The sequence below is a fragment of the Labrus bergylta genome, chromosome 10 (genome assembly GCF_963930695.1).
Source record: "Labrus bergylta chromosome 10, fLabBer1.1, whole genome shotgun sequence".
NCBI lineage: Eukaryota > Metazoa > Chordata > Actinopteri > Labriformes > Labridae > Labrus > Labrus bergylta.
The window spans coordinates 26736564-26763696 of NC_089204.1; the positions used below are offsets into that span (position 1 = coordinate 26736564).

Here is a 27133-nt window from a genome sequence, read left to right on the forward strand (position 1 = left end):
CAGTGCCTCGGCGGAGTGCAGCCTTGGTTTTGATCAAGCGCATCTCCACTGACCTATATTTCATACTCAACCTACTCTACTTCACAGATGATGCAAGGACAGATGACAGATTGGTGCGGAATCAAAGCGGAAGCCTCAAGTCGCTGTCTCTGACCTTGTTTGATCCCACCTCGGACATGGATCAAAGCCCAGAGATCCGCTTCTAAATAATAAAACAATAGAGGGTTAAAAGAGTTAAAAAAGTTAAAAAAGTTAAAGAAAATATTGAAAGTGAGAATTCTTACAACATATGCTTTATTTTTCTAAAATCAGGACCAAAACAAATTACTCTGGTTTCAAGCATTTTCACATCACAATGATTTTGTCCTCGGGCGGGTTGTATCCTTCAGTGCTGCTGAATTCACATTAGGATGGCAAAGCAGACTAAAGGTCAGGAAACATTCTTAAAACAAATCTTTCTGCTGCTCCTTGATAAGATTCCTCCTTTTTGGGAGCGTGCAATTAAAACTGTGCTTGAGTGCGACATCTTCTTTCCTCTTGCTTTTGCTTTTTTTTTGCCAATTTCCACTTAAACCTCACAACCTTTTTCTCAGTATACAGTGACCTTTAGGAATGTCACGGCCAAAAAATGCTGAAGTGTATGCCTTATTTCTAGGCATGAAGCCATCATGAAAGTAAAACCCTTTTTTTATTTAACAACCTTTGGAGTGTGAGGGCCAAAAAAAAGGGTTTAAATAATATGTGAAATTATCCTTCAGAATGCTTCAAAGTAGGAGGTCTGGTATGAAAAAGAAAAACCGCTCAGGTGGAGCCAGTTTGGAAGGACACAGATGCTCAGTGTGGCATAAAGCTGTGGGCCTCTCCTGCTGCCCCCCCCCCCCCCCCCCCCGGGTTGTCTCATGGTGCATGGGCATGGGCGCTCCCACACTCCCTGCATATTGTCGAGTTTTGTGTGCACTTGCGGCTTCACTGCATACAGCCAGGTAGAAGCAGTGGAGAAGGTGGGCGTATAGGAGGTGTGGTTGTGATCTCTGTCTGTCTGTGTGTGCTAGTGTGCACAAGACAGAGACAGAGCGAGAGAGAGAACAAGAGATAGCAAAGGGTTCATGTGAAGCACAGACACCAGGGGGAAATGTTTTGTACTGTGGGAGTTTTCCTCAGGATGTCAAGCACCTGTGTTGGAGCGACGGGGTGATGTGTGAAGTGCACTCCACCAGGTCGACAGCTGGGGGAAGGTGTGATGTCGTCCCCCTCTGTACGATGTGTACGCCGATGTGGGCGGATGTTGGGTGGTTCTGCTATTTCGGGATCACTGTTTAAATGCCTGACAGCTATCACCGCTGAGCTTCTGCATGCTTGAATATTCCACTGCAAGTTGTATTAACAAGGCGTGAAAGGACACATATTAAAAGCCATGAGACTGTGACACTAATGAACAACCAGCTCTGGTCCAGGGTGGGTGGGGTGGGGTGGGGAAAGCGCATACAAGCAGTAAAGCATTGTGAAATGTGATGATCTAATATTGTATGGATACAAATCTGAAGGTGAATAGAAAATAGAAGAATTAAGCATTTCTTTAAAAAACATTTACCTGCACCTTACCTTCTTGCTGAAGAGGATGCATAACTTTTCATACAAATTACAGAGTTCAAAATGCATGTTGTATTTTTTAGGAGTTTGGTTGGACTATGTTGACTGTGATACAAGCTCAGTCTGTCTTGATCATACAACCTTAATGGAAGCTTTAGATGACAGTTTTGGGGGCATATTTTCTACTCGTCCATCCCATTTTTAGTGCAAAAACAAATCACAAAGTCATATGATGAGACTGAAATTGTCATCTTTTTATAGTCTAGTAGTCTTGGAGAATTTGATTACACAGATATTGACTGATAATTTCTTTGAAGTTTAAAAAAAAAAGGCAATTCATCACAATATATTTGATTTCAGACTTCATGTGAATTGTTTACGGGCTGATTGTGAGCATCAAACTTTACGACTCCTCCCTCTGAGGGTCAGAATCTTTCATTCAAACTTTCAACACCGAATCTATAAACTAGACAATTATTTCTGCATTTATCCAACTGTGCAACACTGACACTTAACTGGACAACAATTGTTTAGTTAAACCAACTGAGCAACAATCAAAATGTGCTTCAGTTCTGTTAATACTGCCTGATACTGGTCATTCAAACAATGTCTCTATACACCTCCTATTTAAACAATATTCTCTCATATTTAAATTACAAAACACATTTCTCAGCATTTTATCTTTTTTTGGAGGCACATATATGTAGATTGTTTTACTTTTTTAATTTCCTTTATGTTCCTCTTTCTTTCTATATATTGTGTTGTATTTTATGTTGTACATATAAGTGATGGATTCTACAGATTTCTTCCTTATATCTTGTATCTCCATGCTTAAATCTGAAATCCTTTGCTTATATTCTGTATAAAAGCAACGGGAACGCCCACATGTCCTCCTGGAGATCAATCAAATATGTCTGTTTCACCTGTTGGGACAAAGGTATCCTATAACTATCAAACACTGCAGCACTTTACTTCCAGAAAGCCCTCTTGCCCTCTTTTCTCAAATGTGCTTCAACTCCTCTGCAAAATTTAATGGGCTACATCAAATTTTGATGGTGAGTGATGGTGATGGGCAACAGAAATGGACAGAAGGGAAGAAGATCAATCGCTCTTGAAAAGAATTAATACTACTGTCTAACTTCTTTCTCTCTCTCTCTTTCCCCCTGCATCAAACTCCCTGTCCTCCTCCACTTCCTATCCTTTATTTTGCCTCTCCACTGGTCTTAATCCCACACCCCCGCCCCACCCCCTCTGCACTCTCTCCACACCCGCATCCTCATCCCCTCTCTCTCATCCTCATCCCCTCCCTTCTCCAAATCTGTCGCTGTCTCTTTTCTCCTCTGCAGGCACCACTAGTCGACGCTGCTCTTTGGATCACCGCGGTATGGCCTTCTGGGAGCAGCCTAGCTATGCTCGATGCATAACAAATGAATTCAGATACTTGCAGCAATCAGTAGGTGCAAAGTCAGCTCCCTTTTCACAGCCTCTGTTTGCAATGCATCATAAATTACCTCCCCCGTGTACCCCCTCAACCCACCCCCCCACCCTCTTCTCTCATCACACTGTAGCCAACCATTAACCACTTTCAATAGAAGAGCAAATTAAAACACTGATTTTGCCATTTTTTTCTCCGTGTAATGAATGGTCATCGTCTAAAGCCGTTTGACTGAGAGTTTCTGGCGTCTTCTCAGAGTGTTGCTTCAGCTTTTTATCACATTTGCTCCTTTTAACAGCACTGACAAAGTGTCTTTCCTCACTTGAACTTCAGCACATATTTAACAGCTTCTATTTCAGTCTAATACAATCATGCTTTATATTGGAGCATCAGGTCAAGAGACACCTGGATCACGAAGAGTCTGCAGTCCATTTCAGATATCTTTATTCAGTACATCAAAGCATCAGTATGTTTGCCTTTAAGCCCAGAAACACAATAGCAATTCCACTCGAGTGTGTACAGTTGGTAACCCTCCAACACCGTTAAAAATAAAATAATTCCAAAATAGCTGAGATAGCACATATAGCGCTGCACCTGTGAACCTGTATTTATGCACATAAACCCGGTGCAATGATGTGAAATCTCATTTCACTTTGCAGTTTCTCTCTAAATTGTGGGTGTCTTCTGCTCCAGTTAACTCTTTTATTCATATTGGCTCTTTTCAAAACATCCGTGGGCAGAATATATCTCGGCCCCGGCTTAGATATAAGTGTCGCATAAAGGGCCTCGGAGAGTTGAGACTTTCATCCTGATTTCTTTGCACGCCATTTACTCCAAAATGTGACATTTAGCATCTGTCTGAAATAAAAAAAGAAAAAAGAAAAACACCGATACCCCAAGTTCTTTCTTCTCCTGTTTTTGGAGGTTCAGGGGCACCTTGCGAAGGGCCAGAGGATGCTGGCGGGGGACGGGATGTCCCAGGTGACGAAAAACCTGCTCGACCTCACCCAGAGGAGGAACTTCTACGCCGGTGACCTGCTGTCTTCTGTGGAAATCCTTCGTAATGTGACGGAGACCTTCAAGCGAGCGAGCTACGAGCCGTCTTCAGATGATGTGCAGGTGAGAGAACAGAGTGAGGTTTTTCTTTTTTTTTTTTTTTTAGATAGTTTTGGGCCATTTTTGCCTTTATTGGATAGAACAGCTGAAGAGAGAGCGGGGGATGACATGCAGCAAAGGACCGAGGTCGGAATCGAACCCGCGGCCGCTGTGACAAGGACTATGGCCTCTGTACATGGGACACATGACACGTGTGTGGATCTGTGTGAAATGTAGTCCTGCTGTATGGTGGCTTAAAAAAAACATCTCTTTTGAGAAAAAAATTGAAATGGACAGTGGTAATGTTTGAAACATTTTCAAACAACAATGGTATAAAGGGGGAGGGGGGGGGGGTTAGCATGTCTGAAATAGCACAAAGGCTGAAAAAAACCCCTCCACACACACATGGCTCTATTGTATCTAGAGATCTCCTCCACATCCTAAGCTCTTTCATCTCATCATGTTGGGGTTGACTGCCGCCGTGATCCTCTTTATGTCAATAGGATGATGGAGATTATAGCTAAAGCTCCGCCTCCATCACCAATAAGATCATTTATGGCATTCCAGCTGTGTCATTTTCAAAGACGATCTTCTTGGGCTCCCTTTGGGTCTTTGTGCTGTCCTGCATGCCTGCCTGTTGAAATGTTTGTATGTTGATTTGTGCGTGTTAGCCTGTTGTTTTTCAGACTGAGCTAAATGAGAGGATATGAATGTTATATTCTCGATTGATGTGAACAGCAAAGCTACTTTTAAACGTTGTGACTGTTTTAGTGAAAGACTCTATCGTAGTTCTTCTGCAAGTTGCTTTGTTGCTATGTCGTCTCACTGCATCGAGATGAATAATAGGAGAAGGAAAATTGGAAAAGTATTAGTCATGCCCATCAGCCAAATTCTGTATGAAGGTAGAAATATATTCTGCTTTAATGATGTGAAAGTTCAGGGCTGTTTCCTTACACTGGAAAGGTTGCTTTTAATAGATAACATATTATTAAAAGGAAACAGAATAATTGTTGTATTACAAAAGAACTCCAAATATCAGCTTGTTTGACTGTCTTTTAGGTTTGAAGGGGTAGATGACATGTATCCAAAATAACTACAATTACTGTGATTGTCATTACTGTAAAGATAGATTTTTATTCAACGTAGACATCACAATTACATTGGACAAACCAGATGCATTGTTTGAGTGTTTTAGCTCACATGCTTAAAATATGACTTTTTATTTTTTCATTTAACCTTTATTTAAAAAGGACATATTATCCCCCTCCTCCACCTTTTCAAACAGTCCTCTGTGGTCTAAATGAAACATCTGTGCTGTGCTTTGGTCAGAATATAACATGAATCAAGCACCAGAGGAGGATTGTGACCCTGTATAAACCAGCTCTCTCAGAACGCTCCGTTTTGGTGTGTGTGTCTCTTTAAATGCAATGAGCCCCCCCTAAGTTTTCCTGGTAGACATCACTCCTTCGCTAGCAAGAATAAAAATGGCGGACCTGCTCAAAAGTTTTGCTCTAGGCTGGAGGTGGAGTCCATGGGTGGAGATACCAGGGGAGGGGAAGGGATTTTTTTTATCAGAATCCCACTGTGACATCACAAGGAGAGCACATCTGGAACAGAGCATTTTTCTCTGTGTTGTAAGACTTATGCAGACCACAAACAAAGGACAGGATGGATTTATTAAACATTTTGTGGGTCGGTAGACACTCAGGTTACTCAAAAATATTTTCAAAAACTAAAAAAAATTAAAAAAAATCTAATTTTCTGTAGAAGTTAATTTGTCATAATATGCCCCCTTTAACCAGGAAAAGTTTCATTGGGATAAGAATCTTTTTTACAAGAGCTTCCTGGCCAAGACAGGCAGCAGCACAATATACTGGGTTTCAGACATAAAACAATAATTAACATAAATAAAGGAATCACAAAATACAAGAAACAGTCATCAAAATTTGTCATAAATCTTCAACAACAAGGGATCAAAAATGAGCAATAAGAGTCACTTAAAAACATATACAGGCAGATATGCCTGCCTCCAGATCATTAAGGAGACCTCTAAAAACATCCAAAGAAACCAGCTCCCGAAGATTTAGAGTGTCTCGTTGCAAGCGATTCCAAGAAGGGAAGGGAGCAGCATACTTGAACGCCCTTTTTCCAAATTCAGTGCGGGCTTTAGGGATATTTAAAAAGGTATAAATCCTGGGAGCAAAGGTTGTAACTTCCAGTCCTTTTATTGAGGTATGTAGCTCCGTAGGTAAGATGGAAGTAGACCGAGAATACCCCCTATGCCAGTGGTTTAGTCTACGGGAAGATGAGGTAGACCAACCAACCCGAGCACACAAAGTAATAAGAATGAGATTAATAATGATAATAATAATAATAGAAAGAGAAAAAAGAAATAAGGAGAGAAAGAGATGCATGATCAAATGTATAATAATATTACAAGGACACAAAGAGAAGCAATGGATTCTGAAGCACACACATATATGAGCTATAAAACAAAAGGCAGCTTTATCAGACATGAAACCAGTCGTCATGTGAGAACTGTTGTTTTGATTAATGCTACTTTGAGTCCTAAGTTTAAAGCATTAAAATTGGTCAATTGGAGAAAGCAGACTTCAAAAGAGGTCTCGTACATTAAGGACAGTCATGTCATATGTTGTGGCTGTGATTATTATAAAGAATGCTTTTCAGTTTGAGAGGAAGGTAAATACATCACCAAAATGTGAAACTTTCTTGATTATGCGTCTCAAAAGCGCAGTGGTATTTAAACGCCAAAATGTCATGGATGCTCTGTTCCTTCTGCACATTCATCAACAGTTTTCCACAGGATGACGAGGTGGAGGAGTCTGCTGCTAATATTCTACAGGGATAAAAAAAAAAAAAAAAATAAATGTGCCAGCCATGGTCTGGCAACCTCAGGCCCCATTCAGCCGTTTTCACACCATCGAAAATGTAGGAGATGAGGAAAGCGTCCTGTCCCTGGTTATTATGTGAGCTCTATGGTGTGTGTGTGTGTGTGTGTGTGTGTGTGTGTGGGCAGACAGGAGAGCAGTCAGCCAGCCCACCCCCCTCCTCCGTGCGTCTCTGCGCTAATGCAGTGTTAAAGTGGGCACATTACCACCAGAGGGAGCATAAGCATTCAAGTAGAAAACAAGATAGCCTGTGTCAAGAGAGAGAGCCACTCCCTCAGGCATGTTGTAGACCAGACGAAATAACAAGGCTAAAGATCAGACAGGGGTCCTATTACTACTGCAGGCTTGCACCCCAAGCAGCACCGGCTCTCTGCCGCGGAAGAAGACAATCCACACAGCTGCTCACACATTCCCTTTCATCTTTATTTTTTTTTTTCTGATTGCAGCTTGTGCCTCTCTACCTCTAGCATTAAATGTTTGTTGCAAGCTGCAGGGGGGTTCAAGGTGTATTTTTGTCAGAGCTGATCCACAAATTCCATCTTTTCCTCGGATGGTTTACCATCATGGTTTCAGCGGCAAATTTCCTGGTGCTATTGAGCCCCCGCAGGGACCGTCATTACTCCCTTATAGAAAATCCCTGCGATCAGAAATGACAGCGTATCATCCATAAGAGGGCTTTTTTGAGTGTTTATGTCTCATGATTTTAAAAAAAAAAGCATCTTGCTGCAGTGCCTGTAATACTTGTGTGTGGGTGTGTGTGTTACTTATTTTCCCTTTCATCTCCTCCACAGAACTTCTTTCAAATCATCAGTAACCTCTTGGAGGAGGAAAATAAGGAGAAATGGGAGGACGCTCAGAAGGTAAGCATGTTGCTGCACACTTAGTAAATAATTCAGGTTGGAAGGCTGAGCGTTGTTTTCTCTCAAAAAAATCGACTCAGAGCTTGTTTTTGCAGTCGCTCTCTGAATGACTGAGATAAAGAAAAGTCGGGGGTTAGAGTGGAGATAATGTTATACTTACACATATCATTGTGAGAGGGCGTTTAGCAGGTGTGACATCTGGCCTCGTTTTGAGAGCCAATTCCACAGAGTTCCACTTGGTGGCAGCAGCACTGCCACAGAGACCATCCAGCTATTAGCACTGCAGGACTCAGTCCTCCTGCACACATTGTTTCACCCAGCTGATTCACATCACATCACCAGTGTGATAAGAACATTTCTTCAGGTGAATTGTATTGTGTATGTTTCATTGCTTGTACCACAGCAGCTCTAATTCACTGTCTGCCTTTCTCTGGCATTGCAATGCAGCTTCATCATATGGAGAAACAGTATGATAGAAACAAACAGGCTCAATGTCCAAAACAGGAAATGCCGGGTGGATCAGACTGCAGCACTCTATATGAAAGATTTGCGTGCAGAACACTTCACTTTCCTGACACCGTGCTTATCCATGGAGATTGCCTTCTGGCTGTGTCCTCTGTCGGACGCGTCTCTCAGCTTGAGAGGTGGCAACTCCAGGTTTTCAAAAAAACGCCACTGGTGTCTGAGACGACCTGAAACCCTGAAATCACGCACATCCAGACTCTGACAGAGATACCATCTGTGATGACTGCGAGTCTGCAGAGGGCATCTGCTCCGTTTGTCAACCTCAACCGATAAAATTGACTTAAATTAGGAATCACCTGGACCAACACACAACCGAAGGAGGTGTCGGATCAAATTGTTGTCTCCGTTTTCTTTGTGCTCGACTTTTACCTAACAATGGAGGGGAAACAAGCAGTTCAAATGCTTGCCAGGAGTGCCAGTCCTGGCTGTCTCTACAGGCAGTAATAAGGTGTTTATTCACTGCAATTTCAGCTTGGCAGACCAAAAAAAGAAAGGTTGCTGTCGAGAAGAACAACACAAAACACCACTAGAGTGTGTTTGTGATGAAAACAGACGGATCAGAGGAAATATAGGAATAGTTGTGTCTATGATTGAGCACCCAGAAGAGATATGAGTTAATTATTTCTGTAGTTATTAATGTGCCTGTCTAGTAGGGCTGCTTCATTTTTTCGGTATTTCACCAGGCAGACACTAGCTAAGTCAGGCCGTCTGATTTCAAAAGACGAGGCTTGGACTTCACAGCTATCAATTTTTCGCACTTGCTTTGCTTTTTCTTGCATTAATGAGTGTCCTGAGCTCTGTTTCCGCGTCGCCCACACACTGCCTGCTGCTGTGGACATTCAAAAAAAAAAAAAACACACTCCCATGAAACACCTCACTATGAGGTTTTTTTTACTAGCTGTGGAGTTGGCTCTGTGCACGGATCACTATATATTCACCTCCTGTCACTGTTACCATGGCAAGGAAAGGAAAGGAAAGGGAAAGGAAGAGAGCTCTGTCTACACAACCTCCACTGCAGCCATTTCCCTGCGCTGCCTTCACATCTCACGGTTGCCATGGAGACCCAGCAGAATGAGCATGACTGCACTGTGCGTCAGACATGCCGGAAGGGGCGACGTGATGTGCTTTTCTTCCCCCCCGACTATGGCTTTCACTCTGCTGTGTCAGAGGCTCTCATCTTCAGCATCACTGATCCGCCTGCCTGGCTTAGCGGTGACACATGTGGAGGCATGTGCGCACGCACAAGAACACAAGGTGTCACCAAGGAGGGAAATACCTGCCTCGGGTGTTTGTTAAATATCAAACGAGGGCGAGATGTCACTTGTTAAATATCACTCAAAGGCTAATTCATAATTTTCTTTGCGCACATGCTCAGGAGTGTTAGCTTAAATGCTATTATAATTATGTGGAGCTTTGTCTTAAAGTTTTACGATGCATTAACTCAGAGATTCGCTCAATCAGTGTCTCTTCACTCATCTTTTATATGCTAAGCACCGAGAAGGCAGAAGGTAGTTCTAATCTGGAGGGACACCTATATTATCATATCTTAAAGCTAAAACATATTTGAACACCTGTTAACTATCATCAAACAACAGCTAAAGTTTGTAGTCAGCCACTTCTTCCATTAACAAGGAAGTGGCTAACGCTACCTTTTGACGATGTTTAAAAACTTTCAATTCCTCGCTGATATAAATTTTAAAGCAGCTGATTGTCTTTAAAAAAGTTAATTCAGTTGACATGTTTTGATTTATTCTATGACACTTTCAAAAGGTAAAGCTAAAGTTACCATTCAGCCGCATCCTTGCTCAATTTTCTGTTAGCTAGGAGGCGGCTGAATGCTAACTCTACCTTTTGAAAGCATCATACATGTGTGAACTGAATTCACAAACGTTTGCTTTTTGAATGCTAACATCATCTGTTGTCAGAAATGTTGACGCCCCTCTGTACTCCAGTGGTTTACTGTCTTTTAAGTATCTCTGCAATCTTGAAGAACACAGCAGAAAGACATTATAACAGTATTTTAATCACCAACCATGAGCATGAGGAGCTCAGAGGAAAATAACAGCTGATTGAATATGGTCATATGACCGATCACATCTTCTGTTTAAGTTTGCACAACATGACTCTTGCAGCATTTTGAAATAAACGTTGTTTCAGCACTGTTCAGTGTAGCTGAAACTTTATCAAAACGTGTTACAGTCTGGCGTGAACGTTGTCATGTATGGCACATTCAAGGGACAAATCTGATGGCCCCTGATCAAAGCCTCTTATTAGATCCTCACCACAAGATTGGCAGCCATGACAGTGGCCCAGTCTTTTGAAGGTCATTTATTGGATTAGCGCACCCTTTTGATTTATTGACTTGGGAGAAATGTGCTGACCCAGACCAGCAGTGGAACTAGTCGCTGTCCATGGTGCTGAATTCCTGGCTCTGCCGCCTCTCACTGAGTGCTGATGTCCACGGAGCGTCACATGAACTCAGGCACTCACCCTTGACTTGGCAGAGCCTTTTCAGGAGGGACGCCAACCAGCAACTCTGCGTGCAAAGCTGGTGGTCAAAGCTCGGGATGGTGATGTCACACTGATGGTTCAATTAAGGCTGCATCTATCTGCCCTTTAGTCTCATGGATATTTGACTTTTACTAGTACCTACTACCAACAATTAAACAAACAAAAATAAAAATGGCTTCATAAGCTATTTATCTTTTTTAAGGTTTTTATTTTGATGCTTTTAATTCCTATATTTTAGAAACAACAGTGGGATAGAGTCAGAATTTAAGGGAGAGAGAGAGAGAGAGAGAGAGAGAGAAAAACCCGGGTCGCCCGCTTGAAGGACTTTTATCCTCTTTTTTTTTAGGCCTTTATAAACAACTTATGTGCACTTATTCTTCCTGTACATCTCTGCTTTACCGATTTTTCCAAATCTAATTAAGTATTGTTTTTAGTTATTGCAGATTTTAATACTTCTGAGTTTTTCTCTAATATCTATTTTTGTCATGCCATTTTTCATGAGCTCTTTTTCCATTTTTTGAATGTTCCACACGTCCGTCTTTCCAGTGGTACCAACTTCCAGCTGCATTGTGAAATCAGAGCAGCAGTGTTGAAATCTTGAGTGTCTTTTTTTTTTTTTTTTATCTCCTGTAGATCTATCCGGGAGCTGTGGAGCTCATGCAGGTCATAGAGGAATTCATCCACATCGTTGGACTGGGCATGAAGGATTTCCACAATGCCTATTTGATGACAGGGAACCTGGGTAAGAATCAGCCCACTCTTTTGTGTCCTCACAGCTCACAGCCGCTGAGCTCATTCTGCCATTTATTTCTGCTTGACATGGTCACATAATCCCAGTGCTCTGCTGACTCCTCGTGTCAATTTTCCCCGCCATCATTAATTTGGGATAAACGAGTCGCGTGGTGAGGGGTGGGGGGAGTAAAATTACTGCAAATCAATAATGTTAATTAAAAGCGAGTTTGTGGACTTAATGTGCTAAATTCCTATGAAAACACTTAACATGAAATTCAATATCAGGAGGGTGCAGTGTGGGGACCCCACAAGAGGAAAAAACACACTTAACCAGAACTATGAAGAAATACATACAGTACTTCTCACATGTACAAGATTTTTTTTTGAATATTTCTATTTGAAAATACTTCAAGCTAAGTAAAAAAAATCATTTATTATCATTATCATTTATAATTTTGTGAAGCAGATTAATTAAAAATGTTGTGACAATATACAGAAGGTTGTTTGTATCTGTATTATTTTGTTAAAGGAAGAATGTGCAACATTTTACACATAAAAACAGCAGAAATCAAGTATACTCTCTGTAAACGTCTCTCTGAGTCATGACTGTCTACAATAAGTGAGAAGCACGAGTCCTGCTGTGTTGTTGTCAGAGCCGTGTTTACGTGGACGAGACGAGCTTGTGTAAAAAGCTGTTTTAGTCAAGGACTAGAGAAAAGAAGCATACTCACTGCTTATCTGAATGTCCCGTAAGTGTCTTTAGACCACGGTCATTCATGGTGTCAATTTATGTGCAATATGAAGCTATGAGCTAACTAAAGTGTGCTAACATTAGCCTGCTAACACAACAATGCAGGACACAGGCGATTGCAGCTCGAGAAAAGGACAATTCTTTCCCCCGCTTGCACTTAATGCTGCTTAGTTATTGTGCGTTGTAATTGTTAACTCCTTCTTGTGAACATGAGTGGAGAGGGGTTGGAGGCGTGCCGCTGTAGGAGAGCGGAGACTTCAGAATGGAGGAGGCGTGGCCAAACAGCAGTTTGTTTTGGTTTCATGCTGGTGCTCAAGGGCGACACCTACTGGATCAAAAAGTCGCACATTCTTCCTTTAATATTTACATGTTTCTTATGTTTATTTGTTTACATTGATGGTTTTTCTTCAGAGATTAAATGAAATATCTGTTGCATATATTTGAAGGTGAAGTCAGTCTGTCTGATGTTGATCTGTACTGCAGTCCTTTAAAGAAGGACACGAGCAGCAGAGCGGACGCTGAAGCTCGGTGTGCAAAAATGCAGCAACATAAAACAGATTGTTTGTCAGTTCCCCACGAGATTAGTAATCGTTTAGAAAAGTAAAGTACAGTGGGAGAGTTTGATAAAAGGCTATAAAACTGGAAGTAAAATGACAAGTTATGCTTTTTCAGCTGTAATGAGCTTGCAAACATCTCTTCTGCTTCGCCGATTGTGATCCAGATTACAACATCCCCTCTTTGCAAAACCCCCACAAAAAAAAAGAGAAGTCTCTTGGCGTTGAGCAATACTTCTTCTCCTCGCCGATGTTCTCGTGGGTTCTGTCGCACAGCCTCTTGGATGATCTGAGGTCTCTGTGGCATTTCATTTCTTACTCAGCCATAAATGGTGTCTTACTGGGATGGAATAATAGAACTGCGCTTGTGATTTATTCATGCCAGTGAATGTGAGCATGTACAGCTGTGCTTGTAGGCGATTCCTCCTGGAGGGGTTGGGGGGGGGGGGTTCTTACTTGTATGCTTTACAATGGCTAACATTTGACCCACTTCTAGCAAACACTTATACTCACTGGATCTTTATGCTATATGATGAATAGGTGGCCCCCCAAGAATCGCATACCAAACAAGATAAAATGAATGCAGCCATCAAAATGCCATTATGAGAGGCAAATTAAGTAATGGATGCTGGGAAATAAGGCTTGAATGCATTTCAAAATGTCAAGCCTTAATGACTTCCTTCACAGATAAAGAGAATATTTCTATGCCCTTCGTTTTTTTTTTTTTTTTAATACATATTTCAATTTGGCTTAATGGTTGTCGTCCAATCTCATTGCCACTGCCTCGTCTTAATGCTCGAAAAAGCATTAACACACGACCCCTGCTTCAGACACAATATGCAGTCCATTCTCAGAGGCAGACTCCAAATTGACAGTTAAGGGTTTTATCCACATTCATGCTATTTCCCTGAGCAGCAGTGCCGATTCAATGGCTCAACTGGAATGTTAAATATTTGAATGTTATTATATTCGTCATACACATGATTTTCTCTGGCCTCCGCTCAAATCTGCGGGACTGTGGATCACACTGTGTCCATCAGTCAGACATGATATGACAGAAAATCTTTTTGGTAAAGGCGGAGTGATGATGCAACTCAGAAATTGTGTTTGAGTTTTCCGACCAACTTTCCTGGAGTTATTGCATGTGTTATTTTTTCTTTTGCATTTGGTTTTTACTTTCTGCAGATCAAATATTCATCACCCCCCTCTAAGTCATTTTTCACATTTACAGATATTTTTGAATTCAGTTAGTTTAGTTTGATTTAATTCAAATTTAACAAGTAGTCTTTCCACCACAGTGTTCCTGTCTCGCTTGTTTAAATCAAAATGATGATGTGTTGTTTTGTGGCGCAGCATTTAAACGGGAGTTTGTCTAGAAATGAATTTACAGAATCAAGATGTCTTCCCCGTTATTATCTAATTCTTATTTTATAAGGACAGTGCACATTAATCAACCTATCAGCATTATGTATCGATGTAACGACTAGGGCCCCGGGTAGACTAGCCGTTGTCATGTGACCCATGTATAGAGGCCTGGACCCTTTGCTGCATGCCGTCCCCCAATCTCTCTGCTCCCAACAGGTCCTGTCTCTCTTCAGCTGTCGTCTCTAATAAACACAAAAAGGCCAACAGCTACTTGAAGACCAACAGCAACACCATACATATATTTGAAATTGTACACAAACACATGCAGACTGATGAAATGAATATTATTCACATTTGCATACTGAAATAATTAGAATAACTCGATGTCTGCAAGATGGTAGACTTTCTATATCATAAAAGGATTGTCATATTATGTTTGGCAAAATAAGGTTTAGATCTGTGGTTACTTAACATCAGGCTAAAACATAAAGTAGTTCCTGCAGGAACTTTGATTTAGACAAGATTTGTATCACACATCTCGTTTTTGTCACAATCAATTAATCTGATTGAGTTCATAAGGAAGCTGTACTGTAGTTAGTTATAACTCTTCAAAAATTACTTATTGTGTTAACATTTTAATCATGACCTTAGATGTACCTCCAAGTTAATTATAATAGTTAAAAATGAATTCTTAACTCTTCAAAGAGCTTCATGATCATGTTTTGATTTTTTTCAATCTTTTGATACTCAACATGATCAGACATTTATCTGAAGAAGCCATGAAGTGAAGTGTTCATATACAATTATAGTTCCTGCACATAATTAACAAAGAAAACATTGTTCTGGCATTCAAGCACATTTTTTAAATAACTTTCGAGGAGCGCATGTGACGCTTCGAGAGAGAACGTGTGGTTCCTCAAGGTATTTATCAGTTGGCTGATGTAAGAATGTGGCAGGCGAATTCCTCAAGCTATAGCCTTTTTGGAAAGTTTTAGCTCCGAGAGGCTTCTGAGTAATAATTTTGAAGATGTGGCAGTAATGAGTTGCCTCTGGCTAAAAAATCGAAATGGCTGCTGGTGGGAAAAAAAAAAAGTCAAGGTCTTTTACAGAGAATTTCAGATTGCAAGAAGCGACGACATACCTTACCTGTAGGTTGTAAATGTCAGAGAAGCTCACAGCTTTTTCTCTTCATTGAGGAAAGTGAGGCGAGCAGACATAGACACATAAGAACATAAGACATTTGTTGCATTCATTCAGTCTTAAATAACCTGCATGGCTGCAAAATCCGTCAGTATGACAAACTCTATTTTGGTGATACACGACTGAGACGAGCAGACAGGGAGTTCTCGGGGTAATCATTTTACCCCCCGGACACAGGACAGGCTTTGGTAGCCAGCCACGCAGTAATTCTCTCACCACAGTGCCTCTCTCTGTGTCCACACGGAGCCTTTTGATTAAAGGAATGGAAAGTTATGTGGACCCATCGGTGGAAGCCAAGCGCAGAGCATCTGGCTGAGTAAGATATTGCGGCATCATTTCGTCACTAATTTATGGCAGCCTCTTGACACCTAGATAAATACTGGCTGTCACCGGCGCATCGTCCTCTGTCCTCCTCCTACTTTTAGTCAAATAACCTTGATTGCAGAACGCTCTCTCTCCACCCGAGCAACTTATTCTCTCTCTCTTGTCACAAGCAAACACTCCCGAGGACAAAGTGAAGCTCGGGACATGTTAGAAAAAAATTAAACAATCACTTTTTGAAGGTTAAATACATCATGTGACATTTTTTTCTTCTGCCTGTTTATTCTAGGGGGCCGCATTTCATGCTTGGGAGAATATTTTGACGTTAATAGTGATTAATAGCAATTACAGACGCAATACAATGGCTGCATAAGCTCATTAATTTATTATCTGTGCAAAATGTTTGTGTTGTCAGACTTTGACGGTTAACTTAATGCCGAACCTCTCGCTGAACGCATTTGGATGTAATGAGCGAGCTATAATTCCCTTTTATGAAAATGAGCCATACAGAATACACTTAGTGCACTGAATCGGTGTTCGGGAAGCATCCGCAATCCTAAATGATCGCTTTATTTGTGCTGTCTAGCCCCATCAGGCAAGTGCAAAGCCCCATTTACCTGCAGAATTACCCTGAACTATTCCTAGCACCCTGTTGTGTTTCACAGCGTGCCCTGTGACTAAACCCCACGCGCACTACTAACACGCACTCAGATATACTCACCGCTCCCTCTCCTGAACATCTGGTGCTGTGAACGGGGCCTCTTTGCAAATTCCAGGTCTCGTGGTGCTCTGTGATTTCATGCCCGCTGCTGGATCATCCCAAACACACAGACACACCTTCTGTCACAGATTTTCACTCGAACATGGAGTCTTGCCAAGGATTCAAATTGTATTATTGGCAGAGCAGGAGGAACAATAGAGGTTTTTGCATCAATGGGAGGATTAGCCTCAGGTTCCCCTCGCTGTAGCACCACCTGAACGGGGCGGGGGGGGGGGGGGCTGGGTGTGATATCAGGTGAAGAACAGCACAGCTTTATCCTTCCCTTGTAATGCTGAGGCCTTTGCAGTTTGATCCTGGAATTTTCCTTGTCATCGCTTTGGTGCACGCTCTGGCCTTTTATAGCACCTGAGCAAGGAGGTGAGAAAAGGGAACGAGTGATTAAGGAGATTACCCGTCTACCAGATGCCAGGAGCCAGTTAGGGCTTTGAGTTTTTTTGTGCTAAAAGTGTACATGAATACTTCAAACCTTTTTGGGGTTTCTTTGAAATTCAAATTACCAGTGTACAGACTAAAGACTGTAAATAAACACGGACAAAGCCCCAGTGAAGTCACCCATTGGTTACTGAAGGGGACTCTTGAAGTCCATCAGTGGCGGCCACCAAATGCTGGCTCAACCTTACTTGCGGTCACCCTAACAACAGGCAAAGAACCAGAGCTGAGGTGGGTCTTGAGCCTCCTGATTAAAGGTCATAATGCGCCCACCCGTCAGTCGAGGAGGCTCAACCCCTTTAAAAAATATTCACCCCCGTACAGCGTGGTTGATAAAGTTTTTTTGAACCAGACTGCAAACATGTTTGTTTCTGCACTTAAAACAGGCATTTTTGAATGGGTGTGCATGTGACTTCTGATGCCAGCCTCAAGTGGACACTTGAGGAACTGCATGTCCCCATTGGCCTTGTTTTTTCAACATCCAAGGTTGTCCCTTTACAAAAATTTATAATACTCATTTAAAACTATTTAAACCTTCTATACTCAAACATTACTGATTAAAACAAGTCTTAAACCGTCTCTCTGTGTACATCAGAATCTCTGTGTCATTGTTTTGTTGTGTTCGCCGGAGTATTTAAAGACCTGCCTCGCAATTTGGGTGTGAAAGTTTCCAACTTGTTGGCTGTAGGAGTATTTTTTTGGTTTATATATGGATTACAGATTGCACCCTTCAAAGAGTGCAAGCAGAGGTGTTGTTGCACAACCTCTGAAGGATGAAAGTTTCAGCTCTGTTTAGCTCTAATCTGCAATGTTCAGGCAGAGATTTAGCAGGTGAAAACAGGATGATGCTCTGTCCAGAATGACATAACAATGCACCAAAAGTTCAAAACCAGCTCACTTGTATGAGGGAAGATATTCTACAGCTCAGTTGAAACGCTACAGGACTGAAAACTCTGGATTTTCAGCCCCACTCCTTTGACCTTTAAGGTTCATATTAAGGTCAGCGTGTGCAGTTTTGGAGAAACCAGGATATCAAAGTTAAACTATTAAAGTAGCCAAAAGGGGGAAAAAAAATCCAAAATCACTCTCCAAATTAAGATGAAAGTGAAATACCTCAAATAATGACATGCCCTCAAAAGAGTGGTTTGCAGAGGAGCACAGTGCGCCGTTTATTTGTCATCATGTATCATGTCCAAATACCTTTCTTTGTCCCTTTTGAAATTAGCTTGCTAGCTTTAGCTTGAGATCAAGACTTATTTGGATCAAGACTTCTCTTGATCCAAATAAAATCGGCGGCAAAGTGAGTGGATGTAAGCAATTAATGAAGTAAGCAGCAGGCGAGTTAGCTTTAATAGGAAATCATTTATCAGACTTGAACTGGAACAGCCGCAGATTATTATATTTGCTTTTTCTTTTGGGGGAATTTGATAAGCTGATTGCCATCAGGATGAAAATGAAACATGTTATTTCTCTTTACATTATCAAGTGTGTGTATCCAGATTGTTTCCGATATGTTGACTGTTCAATGTATTGATCCAGGATTATTTTACAGGAAACAATCTACAAACTCACAAATACTCTGACGTGTTGTGATCATCACTTTTTTTCCTTCTTCTTCTTCTGTCTGTGTGTTTAATATCCGCAGTGGCCAGCATCCAGAGACTTCCAGCAGTGTCTGTGATGACTGACATCAACTTCCCCATGAAGGGTCGTAAAGGCATGGTCGACTGGGCCAGGAACTCCGAAGATAAAGTGGTCATCCCAAAGGGCCTCTTTGTTTCGCAGTCAGCAGGTTTGTGACTGAATATATTTCACAGATACTGACCACACTACTTCTAGTCCAATGCGTTTTCCTTTGAGACTCTCGCAGCCACAAAAACACAGATTTCAAGCACAATGTTTACTCATCTAGTGAAATGTACTGCTGCATAGAAGCTGGAGTAAAAAAAAAAGTGTAGAATCTACAGGGAAAAGTGAGGTAGGAATGTGTGATCGATGCATAGAGGAGAGACGATGATGGATTCAGGAGCCGCCTCGGAGGAATGGAAATATAAAATATCTTGACTTCTCATCAGAAGCTGAATAATCTTTGTTGAATGGCTCTGTCGGAAAACTTTGAATAAGACTTTTCACACAGACACATCTGTCTTCTGCATGAGTTATTTCCTTTGTGTTTAATGTTAGCAAACCTTTTTGTTTGGAGCAGTGAAAGAATGCTATACGAGCGTCACTATGAGCCAGTTTGCTTTCTTTCCTGTGCCTGTTAAAGTCACTGAGTTTTCTTCGACTCAGCACCCTTTCAAACGCTGCCATTCCACCACTCAATACATCACAATCCCGAGCCAGACAATTTGGTTAATTGGTGTAATCAGTCTTATCTGGAATATATATCACAGATAACAAAAACAAGGGATTGATTGGGAATTTGTGCCACGTGCATAATCCCAGCTGCTCTAATTTGCAGAGTGTTAGACGCTGATTCTGTTTCAGACTTGAGCATGTTCTCGCACTGGAGTGAACAAAGTCTGTCGAATAAAGTTGTGCTCTTTGGAAAAAAAAAGTATTCCTTAAGTGTTATTGGCAGAAAGTGCTCTGGCACTGCTGAGTAGCCCGTCTACATGAGCCAAGTGTTAGTCCCAATTAAAACTTTCCTGTGATACATGAAAATGTGCCTTGTTATCGGAAGGCAAAACTTACAACATATACAGCATGTAGATTTAAAAAAAATGTACTTTTTAACTAAAAGAATCTGCAAACAAGGTCCACTGGTATAATGAGGTTGTCTGACACTTTGCAAAGAAAGTCTAATCATTGTAATAACTTGAAAGCAGTGTTGATTTATTGTGGATTTTCTCCCGTCAGATATGGAAGGATCGCCTGTCTTTATTTTGGGGACAGTTCTCTACAAGACTCTCGGACTCATGCTACCTTCACCAAAGTAAGGGCATCATATCTCCTTGTACTTATTTCCTGGTGTTTCTGGAAAGGACAAATATGAGACACATTTAATCCTTTGGAAGCTGCAGAAGTGTCCATTTTTAATTCAGTGTAGTAGATCAAGTCTTTAAAGGAGGCTCTGGCTGACTCCAACGTCCCTGAAATGTCACACTTCAAAAATATGAAATTCAACGTATCAACCAGAAAACTAAATTATTTTTTACAGTACATATTTACTCAAAGCGAGTGAGAGTTAGTGCCTTTTCAGGATAGTTTTTGATACAACTCAGTTTCCAAAAAATGTTGTGATGATGAGTGAGATATAAAATTTAAAAAATGTGAGGATTTTCAAAACATTAAAAATCTCATATTTGTTTGAAAATGGTTCAAAACTGAGAGTTTTCATTGTTTTTGGAAATTGATATCCCCATATCAAATTTAAATACATTCATATTGCCAACAATATGTTACACAAAAGTCAGCAAATGTCACGTTTACCTCTTTGTTGCTTCACTTATTCTTTTTGGAAGAGAACAAACTAGTTTGTGCACATCCAAGGTCTGCACACTGTCCAGCTCCTAATGAGCGACTTTATTTTGAACAGGGATACGTTTCATTCCACTTCTTCAGGTCACTTTCTCTCTGAACAACACTTTGTGCGGGTTTTGGAAACTGAGTGGACTGATTTTTGTAATTTTTTTACAGCGAAATGTTTTACCATTCCTGTTTAATGAAGGATTCCAGATGTTCAACAGTTCAGGGTCTCCTTTGATAAGTCAAGTCACATTTATTTAAAAATCACATTTAAAAACAGCAGCAGCTGATCAAGTGCTGAACAGTGCATAAAGAAACAATATACAAGAGTTCACAGCATCCATAAGCACAAAGAAACAACAATAAATTATACATTTCATAACACATCAACATAACAAACTTAATAAGCGTAACTAAATGTCGGCCAGTGCATTGAGCTGCCTTTATTACTAAGGAGCCAGGCCGTTGCATTACGTGCAAAGTGTGGTTTGATGATGTCTTGCTGAAATAGACCTTCCCCTGAAAAGATATGATGCACGCAGGCAGCTTGTATAGCTCCAAAAATATGTGCTATGTTCAATCAAATATGGCTTTTCAATGTTTCAAAATCATCACAATCTGTTTATATTTACATTTAAGATAGCTTCCTAACTTTTTAGTATATTAGGTTGTTTATGATTCTTTTTTTGTGCTATCAATTATTAGATTTTTGCATTTGAATCTTTAACAGCTAGTGCATGTGTTTTGACTTTAATTAAGCAAATCAAACATATTCACTGCAGCGTGAAATATGTGGTTAATTAAGGATGACATTAGTCCCTGCAAAAAGCAGCATGAAGCCCCAAACAAACACCTGGTGTCACACCCCAATCAACAAGTCCCTGGCACCAACATCCCAAGGACGGAGCGGTCATTCCAGACCTGGGGCCAGCTGTCACAGGTGGGGCAGCGGCCCCTCTGTGCACATGTGGAGAGGAGCTCATCGTGCATTCAGGGACCCTGAAGCTCGTCCTCGCCAGACAAACAGGAGGACGAGCTGATCAAGAAGCAGAAACTTAGACTTGAGGATTTTCCCTTGTCAGATTTAAACTTGAGAAGAAAACTGTTTTTTTCTGTCTGTCTGTGCACTTAGAGTGGAGAACTGATCAACATTTCCATTCATGGTATCGATTTATTTTTAAAAGTCTGACTTCACAGATGGATTTCACCTTAAAATAAAATATATTTTTTATCTCAGTGATACAATAGCTGGACTTTTTTTTTTTTTTTTTTTTTTGAAACAGGACTTTAATGCCAGATTTTCAAAAGGAAAGAAAAGAGACATGCCATTCAGTCCGGTCGAGCCTTTGATTTTCATTCTCTATTTTCTGCTCTGCTTGGATGTTTTGAACACCATTACTGGCAAACATCCTGTATATCTGCTTTGACATCTAATGGGCAGCTTTTTAAATCCTCCTTGTTATTGAGAGTTTGGTATTCAGGTCAGCATTCAATACAAGCTGTCTCTAGAGAAAACACTAGGCCTGTACCCCACTGAGGAGTAACATAGTCGAGCTGGACTCATCGGATTTCTCCTATAGTCGACTGACAGTCAAATGCTTTGTTGGATTTTTTTCTCTCATTGATCCAAATTCTCATTTGAGTTTAACCACAGAATTAAACTATTTGTCTTCTAATCTTGGAATATCATTTCATTCTATGATAGGACATCATTTTCTCACTCATTAAGTCTGCATTAATATGACCTGATAACCATATTACACACGTCCAATACAGCAGGCACACACACTGATGACCCAGTGTGTGCGGGTCGGACCAGAGACAAACAGACAAATGTTTTTTAACTCACCATTTGAATATTTACTGAACCCTCCTGATCATAATAATCCAACAAAAATGACTCCCCAGGATTTCAATCCAGTAAAAGATTGAATCCAAACACATTAAATCTATAAAGAGCCACGGAGCTGTTCATAAAACATCCCTATTCCGCTGACCTTTTGATGACACTTGAAAGCAGCCGATAACAGCCAATGAGAGCCTTTGTTTAAAGGAGGTGCCTCCTCTTGTTCTGATGGCCAAATGCACGCGACTGTGCCGATGAGTGATATATCTTGTAGCCAATGAAACTCTCCAAACATGGATATGCTGCTTCTATAAACACTTTGGAGGGATTTCTTCATGCACACACACTAATAAGATTGATTTAAAGTATGAGTGGTTTTCAGAACTTCATTAAAAGTATTAATATGGGGATATTAATACCAAGAGATGCTATGAGCTATGAATGATTTGGAGAAAATTAGACATTAAACACCCTCGAATAGCTGGAATGGAGTTATCCTCGTACTCGACTATGAGACTGGCAGTCGACTGACAAATGAATGGTAGAATACTCGACTGTATGGGGTCACCCCTAGAAAACACCTTTAGCTGATCCTCTGCAAATTTAAAAGTGAATAAGAAGAACTTGCACTGTGGATTATCAGATGACCCCGGCAGAGGGGAATGAAATTTGAATTCAAAACGTGCAGAAAGTCTCCACAGAAACTATGAATCAGGGTTTTGGATAGCCGTGTTCCCTATAGATTCCACATAAGTCTCTCTGACTGTGCACTTAAAGCTAATCCTCCAGTGTTAATGCTTCTTCACAGAGCATGAAAAGAGACCTCAGGTGTTTGAAGTTAAAACCAGGGTTAAAGCTTTAAACACTGGGAATGTTGTCTGATGTTCATCCTCTCTATCCATAAGCTCCATGTAACCTTTAAATGGAGATACAGTATGCTAATACAGCTAAGCAGATATATCAAACACAAGCTCCTGCTTTACATTTTCAGCGCTTGACCGTCTGAAACGATAAAAAAAAAGTGTCTGAAGGGAACATCTAAAAAAAAATGAAATGTTCTCATTTTTGCCTTCTTTTTTTTTTCGACTCAGGAACCACACAGTTGTGAACTCCAAGGTCATCGCTGTGACTGTGAGACCTGAGCCCAAGGCAACCGAATCCCACCTGGAGATTGAACTGGCTCACCTGGCAAATGTAAGCGACCCCGCCTGAACACCTTCATAACAAATCAACAAATATAAATGTGCTGTTAGGGGCCGATAAAAAAAAAAAAAGTCCATTGTTGCTCCTTTTTGATGCCGTAGAAAAGCGTTTTTGTCTGTTCGAGCGTGAACACGGGCACATATAACCTCGCATTAGCCAACACACAATGCTGCTTAATTGGGTCGATAATTAATTCACAAAGCACCCGGTGTCAGGAGAGCGCGCGCTGCAGTCAGATAATTACACGGACAATCCCGTTTATGATCCAGGCGCCTTTTATTCATCTTGGAGATAAAGTGCGTGCAAGTCTGGACGTGTCAGCAAGTGTGTGTGTGTGTGTGTATGTGTGTGTCTCTGATTGATAACCCCCACACTCCATGTGCATGAACTACACAACACATTTTCAAAAGGTCTTCAGAGAGGACAAATATGCCGTTGTCTTTAGCGATGATAATGATGACCAGCTGTTGTCATCATTAGCTTCATAAACATTTTGTCCTTTTTCCTTTCTTCCAGGGAACCATGAACCCTTACTGTGCTCTGTGGGACAGCAACATAATGTAAGTGGGCGTGCACTTTTTCAACTCTTCTCACTTACTTTTTTCTGTTGTAGTGGTTCCTGTTTCGTTGCTCTATTAAATATCAAGGCACTGATGTGGTCTTCGGTTGTATTGTTGTGCTGCTTTTCTTCTTCTTCTTTGAAGAAAGTTTAGCGTGCATTCTCCCTCCATCTTAAAGGGATACTTTAAAAACAGAATCATCAACAGTGAGTGTATTACCTACAGTTGGTTGCATAGACTTTATGTTAAAGAAGAAGGTGTGACTTTTTGATCCCGTAGATGTCGCCCTTGAGCACCAGCAAGAAACCAAAACAAACTGCTGTTTGGCGACACCTCCGCTATTCTGCAGCCTCCGCTCTCCCCCAGCGACAAACCTCCAACCCCCTCTCCACTCACATTCACACGAAGGAGTTATGAATTAGAACAGACCATAATTAAGCCCCTTTAAGCACAAAGTGCATAAAATTGTCCTTTGCTTGAGCTGCAATTGCCCGTGACCTGCATTGTTGTGTTAGCAGGCTATTGTTAGCATACTTGAGTTAGCTTGAAGCTTCACATTTGCATGTAAAATGACACAGAATGACTGAGAGCTAAAGACGCTTACAGGACAATCCAAATAATCAGTGAGTATGTTCTTCTTCTTTCCTCTAGTCCTTGAATAAAACAGCTTTTTACGCAAGGCCATCTCGTCCATGTAAACACGGCGCTGAAAACAATACAGCCGGCAGGACTCGAGCTTCTCACTCATTGTGGACAGTCATGACTCAGAGACACATTTACACAGGATTGACTTGATTTTTGCTATATTTATGTGTACAATGTTGCACATTCTTCCTTTAATGTTCGATACACATCCATTAACTTCTACCTAAAGGAAGGTTGTAGTCTGACTCATGCTCCCTTCACCGAAGTAAAGGCATCATATCTCCTTGTAATTATTTCCTGGTGTTTCTGGAAAGGACAAATATGAGACACATTTAATCCTTTGGAAGCTGCAGAAGTGTCCTTCTTTTATTCACTGTAGTAGATCAAGTCTTTAAAGGAGGCTCTGGCTGACTCCAACGTCCCTGAAATGTCAAACTTCAGAAACTGGAAATTTAACGCATCAACCCGGAAGACTTTGTACTTTTTAATGTACTGCCTGTGATAGGGGTATTTTGGCTTCACCTCTGTACAATGGACGGCGACATAGGCATGTTGTCCTTATTATTATACAGTCAATAGTAGATAGTGGTGAGCACCGCCTCTGTTTGGAGAAGTCGACATATACAGACACGGAAGCCGAGCTATCTACAGCTGAGGATGAGGTTTGAAGCACACAAAACAACATATTATGGAGGCTACACACGTTAAAGTATATATCTTAGGAGCTTTCCCTTGGTATCAGACAGCTCTTTATTTGGCACAGTATTTTTCACAACAGTACTCAAGTTGTGTTCCTTCACTCTGCCAAAGCATAGGAAGTTATTTTTCAAGAAAAGAAAGAGGATAATAAAGAAGAACATTGCGTCAAAGGAGAGGCGGTCTAAAGTCAAGGTGAATTAATGAAGATATTTAGAAATTGTGTACACTTAACTTCAGTATCGTAAAAACCAAGTCACAGCATTACAAAGCCTGTAGCTTCAGCTCTTGTTCTCTGGTGTGCATCTTCAAACATGGCCTGTGCAGGCCACCTTATACTGAAGGTAGTACAGTCACTGTAAGACAACCACTTCATAACATACGAACAATCCCTTTAAGATGGAGCGAATCACATTTATCTTACAAACGTACTTTCAAACAAGCGAGATAACCCACATCAAACAAGCGAGAAAGTTTGTAAAAATAAACCTGCAAGACGAGTTTATACCTGAGACCCTGATAAGGTGGTAGACATTCTGATAGCAATACCTTACTCAGTCAGTACCACCTTCTTCTGCAACAGCCCGGCTATATGTGAAGCTGTTATGAAGCAAAGAGTATAATGTCTATGCTTTGCTGAAACTCTTGCAAGTGTGATTTTTGTATCCAGTTTGTGTTGTTTCTTAAGTGTCTGATGGTTTAGTGAGGTTATCTAGTTGCAAGGTTTCTGGGTTCAGCATATGGCGTCAAGATTTCATGAAATGAGTCACTCATGAGTCACAAGTTCTCATCTGTAAATCTCTCTCTTGTAAAGACATCAGTTGCAAGTGAGTTAAACTTACAGGATGTTCAATCAGAAAGCGATTAGCCACAGACTCCATACAGACGCATGAAACAAGCTGATTTTTTTTTTAAGGAGTGAGTTGATAAGATAAAAACTGCATATAGATGCGTGCAGGCCAGATACTCACTGCCTGAAGTTCTGGAGCGTCTGACACAAATATACTGCAGAATTATATAACGCAGCAGGAGGGAAACTCTCAGAAATCAGAAGGACGTATGCAAAACACAGCATAAGCCAGAATGTAAAAATAAATTATATCGGACACCAACAGGACAGGCTGTACCTCACCTGACAGAACACATTATAAAGGAAATGATTGTATTTTTTGTCTTGATTATTCTTCCAGCACCCTGTTTATGAAAACACCTAATTACAGCATCCCTGAAACTTTGTTTTATGATCTACATATAGTTTTAAGTTGGGGTTATGTTGCTTGTATTTGGTGCTGTGGTGCTGCTAAAGGGAAATGGATGTCACCTTGTTTGCAGTGGAATGATTTCTGTGCCTGCACAGGTTGACATCTGACAGCAGTGTTTGTGTCACGCTTTCAGTTGATACACCTGACTTGTCATGAGCATTTCCACCCAGAGAAAATCGACTTTTCTAGCTGCTATGTTCTTACTGCACTAACACAGAAATAGAAGCTGATAGCTGTTTTAATAGTTTACAGTTAAAGGCATAAACAACTGAATAATTGCAATCCCTGTTTTAATTCTAGTTATAGCCAGACTTCTTCGAGTGATTTGATGTATTTTGCTTTCTGTCATTGTTAATTCTAACTGGAAACACTTCTTCTCACATGCCGGATAT

At 40.9% G+C, this 27133-nt stretch overlaps 1 protein-coding gene across 13 annotated transcripts in view; it reads left to right on the plus strand.

The window, feature by feature from the left end:
- adgrb3 (adhesion G protein-coupled receptor B3) overlaps positions 1 to 27133 on the plus strand; it is a 147732-nt gene that overhangs the window by 76831 nt on the left and 43768 nt on the right. For 10 of the 13 annotated variants that reach the window (XM_065959320.1, XM_065959317.1, XM_065959316.1 and 7 more), the window contains 8 exons: positions 2937 to 3043; positions 3947 to 4144; positions 7821 to 7889; positions 11559 to 11667; positions 18704 to 18850; positions 19921 to 19996; positions 23467 to 23569; positions 24095 to 24138. In XM_065959320.1, coding sequence (XP_065815392.1) covers positions 2937 to 3043; positions 3947 to 4144; positions 7821 to 7889; positions 11559 to 11667; positions 18704 to 18850; positions 19921 to 19996; positions 23467 to 23569; positions 24095 to 24138 — 853 coding nt within the window. The remainder of the gene's footprint in view (positions 1 to 2936; positions 3044 to 3946; positions 4145 to 7820; positions 7890 to 11558; positions 11668 to 18703; positions 18851 to 19920; positions 19997 to 23466; positions 23570 to 24094; positions 24139 to 27133) is intronic. The other 3 variants (XM_020632769.3, XM_020632773.3, XM_020632770.3) reach the window with 2 other exon arrangements.